This window comes from Amblyomma mixtum, chromosome 2 (genome assembly GCF_055824585.1).
Source record: "Amblyomma mixtum isolate Tamu chromosome 2, ASM5582458v1, whole genome shotgun sequence".
In the NCBI taxonomy this organism is placed as follows: Eukaryota; Metazoa; Arthropoda; class Arachnida; order Ixodida; family Ixodidae; genus Amblyomma; species Amblyomma mixtum.
Genome location: NC_143013.1, coordinates 294,150,269 through 294,163,731, shown reverse-complemented (window position 1 = coordinate 294,163,731; position 13,463 = coordinate 294,150,269). Strand labels below are relative to the sequence as shown.

Below are 13,463 nucleotides of genomic sequence, written 5' to 3'. Positions count from 1 at the left end.
TCTCCGTGCCCTTCTTGTGGTAGACTCCCCCGGTGTTCCTCTCCCGTGTGCTTTTATTTTGCCTTTACTACGTACAGGTGAATACCAACCTTTACCACCCGATTCTTGGCCGATACCCCAGAGTGGGTATGTGACATTCTGTCCTAGGCTACAACAACAACAACAACATCATCAAGTGTCCGATTAGAAGTAACACAGCTACTGAAACACTCATCATGATTTTGTACTTCACGTACTCAAAGAGTCTAATAACCATCGCAGCAAAGGTTTCATCAGCGCGCAGTCCGTTGAGGGATGTCGGAAGGATAATCTACGAGCCGCTGCATGAGCGCTGCGAAGGCGGGGTACTTTTTAAAAGCTAGACGCATTCCCGCCTACGTGTAGCGACGCAAGGTGTATGGTGACATGACCTATAACGAGACAGTAATGCCGGAACACCTACCGTCGCGTGTTCAGCTTGCTGTCTGCATATAAAGCGTCGGGAATGCGCTGTACTTCACTGAAATTGAATAGTAAAAAATGTCAGTCGATTTCGGTAATTAGGCCGAGTGCGGATATGTGCGCTAACATGATGTGTTTAGGTGCTGCGCTGCTCTTCAAGGTTACGGTGGTTGTTGGTGTTTTGGGGCACAATCTTCCTAGTGACCAAATTACATCAATTATCGATTGCAGCTACGACCTACTAGGTGGCACCAGGCTACCACCCCAACTTCTTCCGTTTAGCTACTGTGCAAGGATCATCCGAATCACGTTGTCCTAAGCGCTGCTGCTCATTCCACTTAGCTCGGTGCGCTTACGGGCGACGCCAACTAATTAGCGCCCCAGGTTCTCGCCTGGCTACCACCGGCTACAGCTCGACAAGTAAGCCACCCTATGGGCAGGTGAGCAGTGGCACACTGGCAGGTGCTATGGCAGGTGTTGTCAACGGTTGGTCATGGGTTGCGACCTGTTTTGTGGCGCCCTCTTGGGTCGACACACAATTCACTTAGCTAATTTGCAAATGTGATCGAATAACAATGACGTTGGGGCGTGGAACCTTGTGATTGGTTGTTCGTGTTTGCTGTATGAATAAAACCGTGGGGAACGGGCGCATTCGGTTTACAGCCTGCGGGCTGCGGCCGTGTATGTTTTTTCAGCCAGCGTCCGTTCCGGCGGACGCGGTTGTTGCGACGAACGTCTTTTCTCACTTTTAAGGCGAAAGCCTTTAATGTCCCATCGTTGTAAGCAGCAGTTGTCGACAGAAATGTCACGCTTTTCAGTTGGTCGAAACGGTCGTGACGTCCCAGTGCGCGAATTTCAAACGGGGCCAATTTGGTTTGGTTTGGTTTGGTTTGTTGGGGTTTAACGTCCCAAAGCGACTGAGGCTATGAGAGACGCCGTAGTGAAGGGCTCCGGAAATTTCGACCACCTGGGGTTCTTTAACGTGCACTGACATCGCACAGCACACGGGCATCTAGAATTTCGCCTTCAAGAAATTCAGCCACCGCGGCCGGGATCGAACCCGCGTCTTTCGGGTCAGCAGCCGAGCGCCGTAACAACTGAGCCACCGCGGCGGGGCTAAACGGGGCCAATTGTACTTCGGCTAGTAACCAGGCAACCAAATGAAGGGATCGTATAGTGATGCTCCAAGTGGGACTGAGCTTAGTTAATTGCTTAATTACTCAATTAACCTAATTAACTTTTCTAGTAAGGCATATAAATAAATAAAACCGAGTAAGAAATTGGTCGACCTCGGGAATCGAACCCCGGTCTCCGGAGTGTGAGACAAGCATGCTATCCACTCCGCCATGCCAGGTCGATGGTTTGGGAAGAACAAAGGTGCGTCTAGTGAATACGGTGCCTTCGCTCACTCCCATCCTCCTCCCTTGTCTTCCGGCGAGGTTTAGGTGTCCACCGAGATATGAGAGACAGATACATTTCCTTTCCTCAAAAACCAATTTACTGACGAGCGAGGCATAGAACCGAATGGGCGATGGCGTTCTATGGACTCCTGGAAGCGTTGCAAGACGCTGTCGCGTTCCACTGAGGCGAAGCTTAACATCTTAACCACACATCAGTCACCACACACTTTAGGTCAAAAAAGTGCCCCCCTGAATTTTGACGGGTGTCCACCGAGATATGTGACACAGTTACTGTGTAATTTCCTTTTCTCAAATACAATTTTCTTTTTCTTCATTACGGGCCATCTTTGTCTTTCTTCTTCCACTCCCACTTCCTTCCTTCCTCTACGGTGCGGTTCGGGTGTCCACCGAGATGACTGCGCCATTTCCTTTCCTCAAAAAGCGTTGCGTTCAAACGGAAACGCATCGCGCCGAACGGGTGATGGCGTTCCGTGGACTCCCTGGCAGCGCTACAATACGCTGTCGCGTTCCACTCCTAAAGGCGAAGCTTAAGCGTCATTAGTTAGCAGTTAATTTGTGTTCAGGCACAAATCAGTAATTAACCATTAATTAGTGATTTGTCGTCACTTAGTAATTAGCACTCAATTACATGTGACGCCACCAGTGCCACAGAAGCAGTCAAAGTGGTGCGGAAAACGCTTTCGCCTCTACCCACTTTAGACAGTCAAAGTGCCCCCTGAATTTTTACTATGTCCTCATATCTTTCAACTTTCTTCTATCTGCACCTGGCAGCGGTGGTGGCTCGGCTGGAGCCAGTTGGCAGGCCTGTGCACTTTTCATCCTTCTCTCAGTCGCAACCAACCAACCACAAGCCCGCTTTTTTTTCGCTCGGAACTGAGTAATGTTCTTCAGCGGCCCGTTCCGGTGCTGTGTCGCCGGGCCTCGCCGGGCCATCTTCTAAGGTGTTCACGCAACACCACATTTTGGCAACGAGGATGGGATCAGAGTAAGTGACGTTTCTACGCTTGCCCCGACTGTCGTACCATTTGCTTCGACTGGCCCTGCGTTTTGCTGCTTCGCTCCGCCTTCTCCTGCAGCTTTAGAGACTTTGCGTCAGCATGGCGTCAGGCCTTGCTCCCGCGCCATTTTTGCCCGCGCCCGGTTCGCCTGCAGTGCCGTGGAAGCGTTGGTTCAAACTTTTCGAGGCGTACCTCCTGTCGGCCGGTGGTAGCGACTGGGCACCGGAGCGGAAAGCGGCACTCCTCACGCTGCTCGGAGCGGAGGGACAGCGCCAGCATTTCAACAATGAAGAAACTAGGCAAGCGTCCGCAGTCGCCGGCATAACGGCTGAAGCACTTCCGCAGACGCCGCAGTCTCTGGTAAGAACTGTACCGGCTTCATCGCTCGAGCCTGTCACGGAAGCAACGACCACACATGAATACACACAGTTAGTCGGGAGCTTATAGACCTGCTGTTTGCAGACACAACGAATTTCAACGTTGAGAGACATTTTTTCCGGAGGCTTCAACTGCCCGGTGAGCCATTTACCCAGTATGTAGCGGCAGTTAAACAACTTGCGTTGGCGTGCGATTTTCGCTCGGCGTTCGACGAGCGCGTCCGAGATCACATCATCGAAGGAGTCGCAAACCCAGTGTTGCGCGAACGTTTTCTGAACTCTGGCCGAACGCTTACGCTGGCCAAGGCAGAAGGAATTGGCAAAGCTTTAGAAGCCGTGCAGCAAGAAGATGCAGCTTATGAGGGAACGCCGGCTTATCGCGTCGACAAACCTGTAACGGAAAATCCGACGTTCGAACAGCGATGCATTCGTCAAGCAACTTCAGGACTTCGAGCGCCCGCTCGTGCTCGTGAGCAAGAGGGCGGATGGCACAATTACACAGCGTCGGGTTTCCACCATAGCGGCCCCGGAACCGAGGAAGGAGGTAGAAGCAGTCAACCTGGAAGAAGGCGCCCGGAGTTCGAGCGAGAAAGCCAGGAGGGGGTCGTCAACCGTCTTGCTACCGCTGTGGCTCTCCGAAACATAATGCAAACGCAAGAAACTGTCCAGACCGCAATCGTCGCTGCAACAATTGTAGAAAAATTGGACACTTCGCTCTAGTCTGTCGCTCACAGCATCAGTCCGCGACACTTCGCGCATCGCAGGCGCCGGCCTCTACCGTGGAGGAAGTACACGTCCTGAATTCTCCGCATATTCTGGGCATAGAATTGCCACAAAATGTTGTTGTTGCCAATGCGACAAGAAGTCTGCGACGAGCTCGCGCGCCTGGAGCGCCAGGACGTCATCGAACGCGTCGACGCATCGGAGTGGGTGTCTCCGGTGGTCGTCGTGAAAAAGAAGGATGGCTCCCTTCGCCTGTGTGTGGACTTGCGGGAGCCCAACAAAGCTATTGTCGTCGACGGCTACCCCCTTCCGCACACGGAAGAACTCTCGCAGTTGCTCGCAGGAGCTACGTGGTTCGCAAAGCTGGACTTGGCTTCAGCATACCATCAAGTGGGACTCACGGAAACAAGTCGTGAGCTGACAACGTTCATATCCCATGAAGGACTATTTAGGTTTAAAAGAGTCTGTTTTGGTTTAGCTTCTGCTCCGGTTACATTTCAAAAGCTTATGTCACACGTGTTTAGAGGCTGTGCGGGCGTAGTGTGCTATTTGGATGACATTTTGGTGTGGAGACGGACCAAGCCGGAGCACGATCGGAACTTGAAGGAAGTGCTGTCTCGCATTTCCACGACAGGAATGAAACTGAATGAGAAATGCGTTTTGCAGTCAGGGAACTCACATTCTTGGGGCACAACCTGTCGGCCCAGGGCATTTCTCCCATGGAATCGAAAATCAAAGCTATAGTTAATGCACCTCCCCCTACGAACGTCAAGTCGCTGCAATCATTCCTAGGTCTAGCTGGCTACTACTCCAAGTTCCTGCATCATTATGCAGATTTAGTGGAACCGTTGCGGAAAATGCTCCGACAAGGTCAATCACTTGAATGGATGGTGGAAGCTCAGAATAGTTTTGATCAAGTTAAGGCGCGTTTGGTATGCAAACCTGTTGTGCAAATATTCAACCCGGAATTACCTGCCGTGGTCACCACTGACGCCTCAGACGTTGGCTTGGGAGCTGTACTACAGCAGAAAGAAAGGTCGCACCTTCATACGATTGCTTTTGCGTCACGCGCTCTGTCACGGCTGAGAGAAAATACTCAGTTGGCGAACGTGAGGCACTAGCCTGTTTGTTTGCTTGCGAAAAGTGGCATGTATATCTATGGGGTAGATGTTTTACACTCAGAACCGATCATCAGGCATTGGTTGCTTTGCTTTCCGCCGGCGATTCGGGTCGCCGACCACTACGCATTTCTCGCTGGACAGCTCGGTTGCTGAACTACAATTTCAAAGTAGAGTACTGCAAGGCCCCACAAAATAATGTGGCAGACGCCTTGTCCAGGCTGCCCGTCGGAGAAAATTCTGACAATCAGGAGGAAGAAATCGTTTCTCTGGTAACACCAGTAGTCGACAAGGCAACTGTTCAAAATGCAACAGCCTCTGATGTTACCCTGCAAAAGGTCGTCAGTCAGCTCAGCAAGGGCTGGTTGCACAAGAAGGCTCTGTCAGTTGATCTTGTGCCATTCCTTCACATCCAAGAGCAATTATCCTTTGTAGATGGTCTGTAATGCGAGCAGATCGCGTCGTAATTCCTGACGTACTTCGTCCCACTTCCCTACAGTTGGCCCATGAATCACATCCGGGCATAGTCCGCACAAAAGAACTGTTAAGAGAACGCTACTGATGGCCACAGCTTGATAAACAGGTAGAGGAATGCATCAAACACTGTCGCTTATGTCAAGCAGCTGACAAGTCAGCTAAGCCATCCTAAACACCCCTCCAGCCAGTTCCCTGGCCGGACCGCCCCTGGCAGAAGCTAGCCATGGACACTGTGGGGCCTTTGAACATTCCGCCGAGTCCAACGTATTCCATAACGTTAATGGATTATTATTCCAGGTGGCCTGAAGTCTGCTTCACTGCTTCAGTAACATCCCTGGATGTCATTGACTTTCTGATTTCTGTTTTTAGCAGGGAGGGTTTTACAGACTCGATAGTTACATATAGTGGGCCACAATTTGTTTCGAGACAATTCGAAGACTTCCTAAAAGAGAGAGGCATACAGCATCTGCGGTCATCAAATTACTGCCCTCAAGCAAATGGCCTTATTGAAAGATTCAACAGAGTCTTGAAGGAGGCCATTGAAATAGCTCAGCTCAGCTCCAAGGAGAACCCGTTAAACAAGCTGTCCTGCAACATCTGGGATCGTACCGGCTCACACCCCACTCAACTACGGGCGTGTCACCCGCAGTCCTGCTGCACGGCCGCAACCGCACTCGAACCTCGACATGAGCTGTAATTCCTTTCATAATTCGCAGCAAAGCACCTGGAACTTGCCTCAAACTTCCGCTACAGCGACGTCTCCAGAGCACGCATCTTCGGAACAAACACTCATGCGACATAGGGTTGAAAATAAGCAGCAGCAAATGAAAAACTACCTTGATAGACGTAGAGGCGCAAACCCAACGGCCGTACAAATCGGTGACACAGTGAAGGTGCAGTCATTCAGAGCAGGTCAATCCAAATTCATTGGATCTTTCAAAGTTCAGCGACAGCTTGGTCCAAGCACTTTCTTACTGAGTGATGGTAAGGTCTGGAATGCTTCTAAACTGGTCCGGGTACTGCCGGCTCCAGAAAATATTCCAAGCCCGCCAAGCATAGATAATTCCTTGCAGCCTTAGTACATGCTGCTGAGAAAGCAATGGCAGCAACTCGAAATAAGCCGCGAGCTGAAACAAGTGCGGCAATGTCTGAAAATGTGTCGCCTCCTGTTGCAGATACCCTGGATAACGCTTCGCGCAACGAGGAGGGGGAGGAATATAGGACGTCAAAGTCAGCCGAAAGTGGCCGCACCACTGAGCACGACACGTCCACATCTTTAAGCAGTAGAATTGAATCCGCAGAGGACAGCAGTTGTAGTTTCCCTGAGCAAAGCGATCCAGGGACTTCCAGTTCGCACAGCCGCGGGAGCCTGCAGTGCGTCAGCGGAAACCGCCTTTCTGGGCCGTAGACTACCAGATGTAGTTCTGAAGCGAAGGGTAGCACACCTGTTTTTCTTGGCCTGTAGTCCGTGGCCAATGGACCAGTCATGGAGACTTTCTAAAGCGGGTAAGGAATGAATACCCCTGTATCGCAGTGATTTTTACTCATTTTCCTTTCTTTTTAAGAGTTCCTCATGTTTTCGCATTCAGCGCACAATGATGATGTGATAGGTTGTGTACTAACGATGAATCTCCTTGAGTGTTGTCTGTTACGGCGGATGAACAAATCTAGTGTTGCTTCTGGGTGAGGCTGATCGTATGTCGTACCCATAGTCAATGTATAATGAGTGTGCTTTCTTTTGCCATGTGTAATGACTGCTGAAATGAAACAGTTTTGTACCTTCAACACATCATAACAGAAATAGTACAGCCATAAAATCGGAGAGTTTGTTTGGTGACCATTGTAGAATGTTTGCTGTCTCGCGGCACATGTTAAGAGAGCAGTATTTTTCGCAATATGTTAACATTATTTCCTAGGGGGAGGCGATGTTGCGTGGCGCCATCTTGGGTCGACACACAATTCACTTAGCTGATTTGTAAATGTGATCGAATAACAATGACGTTGGGGCGTGGGACCTTGTGATTGCTTGTTCGTGTTTGCTGTATGAATAAAACCGTGGGGAACGGCCGCAAGCCCGCTTTTGTTCCGCTCGGAACTGAGTCGTGTTCTTCAGCGGCCCGTTCCGGTGCTCTGTCGCCGGGCCTGGCCGGCCGGGCCATCTTCTAAGGTGTTTACGCAACACCACACGACCCTGGTTGCTATTCCCAAGCAGCCTCACATGATAAAATGGGCTGCCGCCTGACACGGTGGGCAGCCCGCCACAAAATCGGCTTCACACAGACACACACAACGCCCAAATGCGGGGAATTACCGCTATAATTGCTAGCGCACTGAAATGAAAACCTTCACTGATGAATTCGTGGTGGACTGATGCTTGCGCAGTTAGAATGCTCCCCACGGCTCGTAAAAAAAATCCAGGGGGCACTTTGACAGTCTAAAGTGCGTAGAGGAGAAAGCGTTTGCCGCACCACTTTGACTGCCTCTGTGGCACTGGTGACGTCAGCACTGGAAGACGCCGCACATAATTAAGAACGAATTACTAAGCAATTACAAATTTCTAATTTTGGCTAATTGTTGATCAATGACCAAATACTAATTAACTCCTAATTAATGACGCTTGAGTTTCTCATTTAGTAGTGGAACGCGACAGCGTGTTGTAGCGCTGCCAGGCAGTCCACGGAGCGCCACCACCCGTTCGGCACGATGCCTTGCCCTTTGAACGCAACGCTTTTTGAGGAAACGAAATGTAGTAGTAATTCTCTGTCATCTCGATGGACATCTGAACCGCACCGTACAGGAAGGGAGGAATCGGAAGTGAAAGAAGAACGAGAAAGAGGGGCCGTAATGAAGAAAATGAAAATTGTATATGAGGATTGGAAATTACGCAGTAACTGTCTCACATATCTCGGTGGACACCCGTCATCCGTTCGCAGGGGTACAGAGGAAGTGGGAGTGAAAGAAGAAAGAGGGGCCGTAATGAAGAAAATGAAAATTGTATTTGAGGAAAGGACAACAACACCAACAAAGGAAATCTCGGTCCTCCGGGTCGGCTTGGTCTATAGTCTCGGAAGGATCAGTTTGAGGTTCTTTAGGTCCCTCTAACTTAGCCTCCAGCTCCTGCATTTTCCGCGCTAAGAATTCTGTTTGGCGCCTAAATTCAACATTTTGCCTCTGTAGGGCGGCTTCCGTTGGAGAGAGGGAGCGAGAGAGTGGCCTGGAGGCAGCCCTACCCTAATCGCTCGCCTTGTTTTGGGCGGTCGCTAGAGGCGGGAAGTTCGGCGACCTCGCCTGGGTCCCGGACTTCACAGCCGTCTTGACATGCCCGGACTTGCCCGACGCAGAAGTGGACTTGCTGCCCTTGGCATTGGTGGGCGGAGCTTGCTTCTGAGCCGACTGCCGGTTGGTTTGAGTCGGTGATGGTCCCGGCTTGATCGGTTTCCGGTACTTGTCGACGCAGCCGGCAGCACCGGTGAAGTGGGCACCCGCGCACAGCCGACATCGGGGGGTGCACTCATGTTGTGCTACACCCTCAGGTATGGTGGCCACGCGAGAGCCACAGAGGCCGCAGCGCCCCGACTGCGGCCGCGCGCAGATGTCAGCCCGGTGCCCCACCATGCCACATCGATGACAGGCGGGGATCGTCTTCTTGAACAGCCTCACAGGGGTGCCCTGGTCGCTGCAGAAGACTTGGCGGGGTACCTTCTTCCCTTGAAAGGTGACCACTGCAATGGCGGTGCCGCCCAGCATGCGCACGGAAAGGATTTCCCCGTGTCTCCACTCCAGCTTCTGCTTGCGGGGGGCCGACGATTCGCTGGGGTGAACGTTGATCACTTCCTTGCAGATCTCGCCAAAAGCCTTGGCGTGCCCGCGAAACAGAAGTTGGCGGTCGCCGACCGTCAGCGTGACATCGCCGAGGAGCTTCTGAGCGGCTGGATACAGAGTTCAGCCCATATACTAGCACAGTTTGGTCCCACATGGACCACACAGAGAGTTGCACCTATCCACAGTCCCGTATGATGTTGCGCACGGAAACTCCGGCTTGACCTGGAGGGAAGGTGGGCTTCAGATCCAGCGTCTTGCGTGGCTTGAGCACCACGATGAGTTTTCGTCGCGCCCAATGCGCGGCGTCGGTCTGCAATGCCTACTGACGGGGTGGTGGTGGTAGCGAAAAAATTTAGAAGGGACCGCAGGTATGTTTGGATCAGCACGTAAGAAACCGATTCTTACAAGCACTAGGTGGAGGTCCCTAGTTTGGGACCTCAGTGGCGGTGGTCGCCGCCCGGGCGCGCCCGGCTAAGGCTTGTTGGGCCTGTAAGTCCTCCTACTGACGAAGATTCACAATAACGAGGTCAAATCTGACGTGCTCTTTTTGCTCAGAGAATTACATGACTAGAATACGCCCAGTATACTTCACTTAAAGCGAAACCGAATGCTACTGCTTTTGAGAGTATCCGTCTACAGACACTGAAATGTTTTCGTTCATGCTTATGCGATCTACACCTGACACAACCAATGCCATGCCTTGCGCCCATGACGCCGACAAAATAGGCTTAAGTCGGGCCGACAGGCGACCTCCATCGATCGAAAAGGACACCGCTCGTCTGCCTCCTCCTTTAATGAAATATCGAGCGTGCATGAACATTGTATTGTACATTGTGTTCTACGACCGGACACAGAGCGTTTTATTGGGTACAATAAAATGGACGAAATTTGATTTCCCTGCTCCCCTGGTGGAACCCGCCTTCAATGTTTCCTTTATTTTTTTCTATTTTTTTCTTTTTTTTTCCTTGGATAGGAAACCGACGATTCCCCGGAAATCGAAGAAAGCTTGCTGTTTATATTTGGATCTGCTTCTTAGTTGTTCTGGACGGCATAATATCATAGGGGACGAAGGCAACGCAAATGAGGTGTTCGCTCACTGGGAAAATTTCTTGTGTGGCATTATGGGAGAAAACATGGAACTGTGCACTGCACTTCACGCTGTAGAGGTCGCGCGAACAGTTATTAGCTCCCGTGAGGCCGAAGCAGAAGCTTCTTTTTCTGAAGCAGAAGCTTCAGAAAAAATCGCTTCAGAAGCTTAAGCGTCTACTTGCCAATAATTCACTCGTTGGACCGATGATTTACGGTCAGATTGCTACCAATAAGAGAACTACATGTTTCATTTCAAACGTTTTACAACCATCCACTCTTCAGACACGCAGTACTAACAATACCTCTTAGAGGATTTTCCCGTTTTTCCGTGACTTTGCAAAATTTGTTTGCACAATGCCTTCCACTAAAATTTTTTATTTGTCTTTTGCGCAGGTATTAACGGGTCTTCGGTGCCACCGGAGGCTCACATGGGCCACTGATGCAGTTCTTTTCAATGATAACCTGGAACTGCTAAGAGGAGCTCTCACAATAAGAAAACTAACGCCAGTTTATTGCACTGAAATAGAACCCGCTCTATTATCAATTCGCTCACCTGTCTACATTAGATGTATAGCGTGAGAAAAGAATGAAGATGGTACTCCAAGCATAAACTCGAACAAAATGAGGAGAGGAAGGATTAGTCAACAAGCCAAATTTTTGACAAGAGGACCTGTGGCAAAAAGAAATGCCCTCGTGTCGAAACATATTGCTAATTCAAGCTTCCTTCTCTACCCTTATTCAAATTGTATTATGCAAAAAAGAGGATGACCAGAGGCAAATAGCTGAGACAAGATTATTTTTTTTTTCTTGTAAAAACAACTACCATCATTGCGCACGACATTTCGCCCGACTAAGCGAAATGCCTGTCGCACACAGACGGCTTGCACACGAGATGAATACGAAGACGATGACCTGAAGGCATCGGCCGGTGAGGCAATTCCATCCCCAGCATTAGTTGCTCCAAAGCATAGAACACACGCTTTCGTCAGCCGGGTCCCCGTAAACGCTATTAAAAAAATTCAGCACCACACTCAGCGTCTGGAGTCTGCTGAAACTACCCCAGCGGTTCTGACTTGAGCACGTATTGTCACCGTCCTCATACTCCAGGTCAAAAACTGCCAGGCCGAAAACCATCTGCGAGTAGTTCGCTTTGGCTTTGCAAAGTTTCTCGCACAGTGCTTGATCGTTGTCGAACAGGAACATGTGGCGGGTCTGGGCGTCGTACGCCCGCATGGTGAAGCCGTCGGGATCGTACTGCAAAGTGTTCGAGAAAGGTGCTGTGTTGCACACTGTCGTGTAGCTTGGAGACGGGCGGCGTGGATTTGTCTGGCTGCATGGCGAGAATGCTTTCGCCGTAGAGTTGGCCAGCAGCTGCGTCCAGCGACCCTTCATGGTCACGGCCAATGAAAGTGCCCCCGCAGTGGAACTTGCTCTAATCTCCACCAATGCCCTCAAAGCATCGCCCAGGTCGTGGATGTTCTGTTGAGGATGCGCTGGCTTGGCCAGCACCACCGGTGGTGTGGCCAAGCACGGCGTTCTCTGCCAGTCCTCGGACGACTGGTAGCCGTGGGAAATGAATAGCTGAGGCTTGATACTATACTTCCGTTGAATGTAGCTTTTCCACTCACTGTCTGTTGTTACTGAGCCGACCGCCAAGTAAGCCGCCTGGCCTTTGGCTCTTAAGGCCCGCAAGTCTATGTCCAGCGCTCCGATGGCACTGCCCACTTGTTGCACCAGCGCACTATTCACGGCGTGAACAGCGCAGTCGATGACACCAAGGTGCGACACGCCACGCTTAAGTAACGGCTCCAGAGTATTCGTAAAGCGAAAAGCATAGTGTTGTGCCACTTCGCGCAGTTTTGTACAGGTGAACCCGAGTCCGAACTGCGTCTTCGTGTAGCGGCCGCTCTCTGCTTGGCTTAAAACCGCCTCCATGTCGGCGCTGAATGGACCACTTCGGCCCAGCTCGTTGAGACGGTTCTTGTACATCGAGTCGTAGAAAATGAACTCGCACAAGCCGTCCTTGGGGAATTTGGTGTTTTGGGACGTCGTGGTGCCATACGTGCAGAAGAGTGCCCGATTTAGGGGCCTCGGTGCATACGTAGTAGTAGTGGTTGTAGTCACAGTCGTTGTTCGGGTTGTTCGTGGCGTGCTCGTCTTGGCAGTCTGTCCAGGTGGCAGCGGTGGGGAAGGAGGCGACCCCCGAGGTACTTCCACCACTTCCACAGACATCGGCTCGTCAGGCTGGGACTCTTCGCTCCGCTCCGAGACGTCACTCGAGGAGTCGTCGTCGAAAGGCCTCAGGCCGTCGTCCGCATTCTCCACGGCTGCCGTGAGGATCATGGCGAATCCGATGGCCGCCAGCAATGTGAGGATGAAGAACACGACGATGATCATGACTCCGATAGATTGCTCTTCATGATCTCCTCCTACATCGGCGGTCAGGTTGGACGTCAGCAGATCGGTGTAGGGTTTTTCGGTCTCGTATTCCATTGCCGTGGCAGGGCAGGAGGACACAGTGCGTAGGGTTAGCTACGAGCTGCGATGGAGCTCTGATTTGCGCTTCTTCAGCTTCTACGAGGCCCCTCGCGAATGGGACTCGAGACCACGCGGGATGATGGCGCTGCGTATGCCACGTTATCGGATATTTTTACGCTTGGCCGAGACTTACGAAAAGGTTTTCAAAAATTTACCATGAAGTGGTTGTAATAAAAGGTGTGGGTACGAAATTAGCTAGCAATCATTAAAATGAATGCAGCTCATCGCAGAGTTAAAAACAATTTGAAATTTTTTCCTGCTTTCGCTTATTTTCGATTTTGTTTCATTCCACGTAATCCGGCTTTTCTAAAATTCTACTCGATGCTGAGTGAGGAATTTTTTTATGACAGTAGGAATGGTTATTCTACACAACTTCTACTTAAACTGGGCGAATGAGCAGAAAATAGTTTTGTTACGTTTTTTCTTTCTCGCTGCAATAAAACTCCCACTCCCGAATGT

At 50.8% G+C, this 13,463-nt stretch overlaps 2 protein-coding genes across 2 annotated transcripts in view; both read right to left on the bottom strand.

Moving 5' to 3' along the window:
* Nucleotides 1–13,463, bottom strand: part of LOC149364528 (uncharacterized) — a 180,765-nt gene that overhangs the window by 153,959 nt on the left and 13,343 nt on the right. The gene's annotated exons all lie outside the window — the stretch shown is intronic.
* On the bottom strand, nt 11,382–13,013 carry LOC149364530 (uncharacterized). The gene has a single exon (XM_089570138.1). It carries the CDS (start codon nt 12,957–12,959, stop codon nt 11,418–11,420), a length of 1,542 nt encoding a protein of 513 aa, XP_089426264.1. The 5' UTR covers nt 12,960–13,013; the 3' UTR covers nt 11,382–11,417.

What these genes read in the sequence shown, in the direction of transcription:
- LOC149364530 (XM_089570138.1), bottom strand. Translation starts at nt 12,959, where the DNA reads ATGGAATACGAGACCGAAAAACCCTACACCGATCTGCTGACGTCCAAC.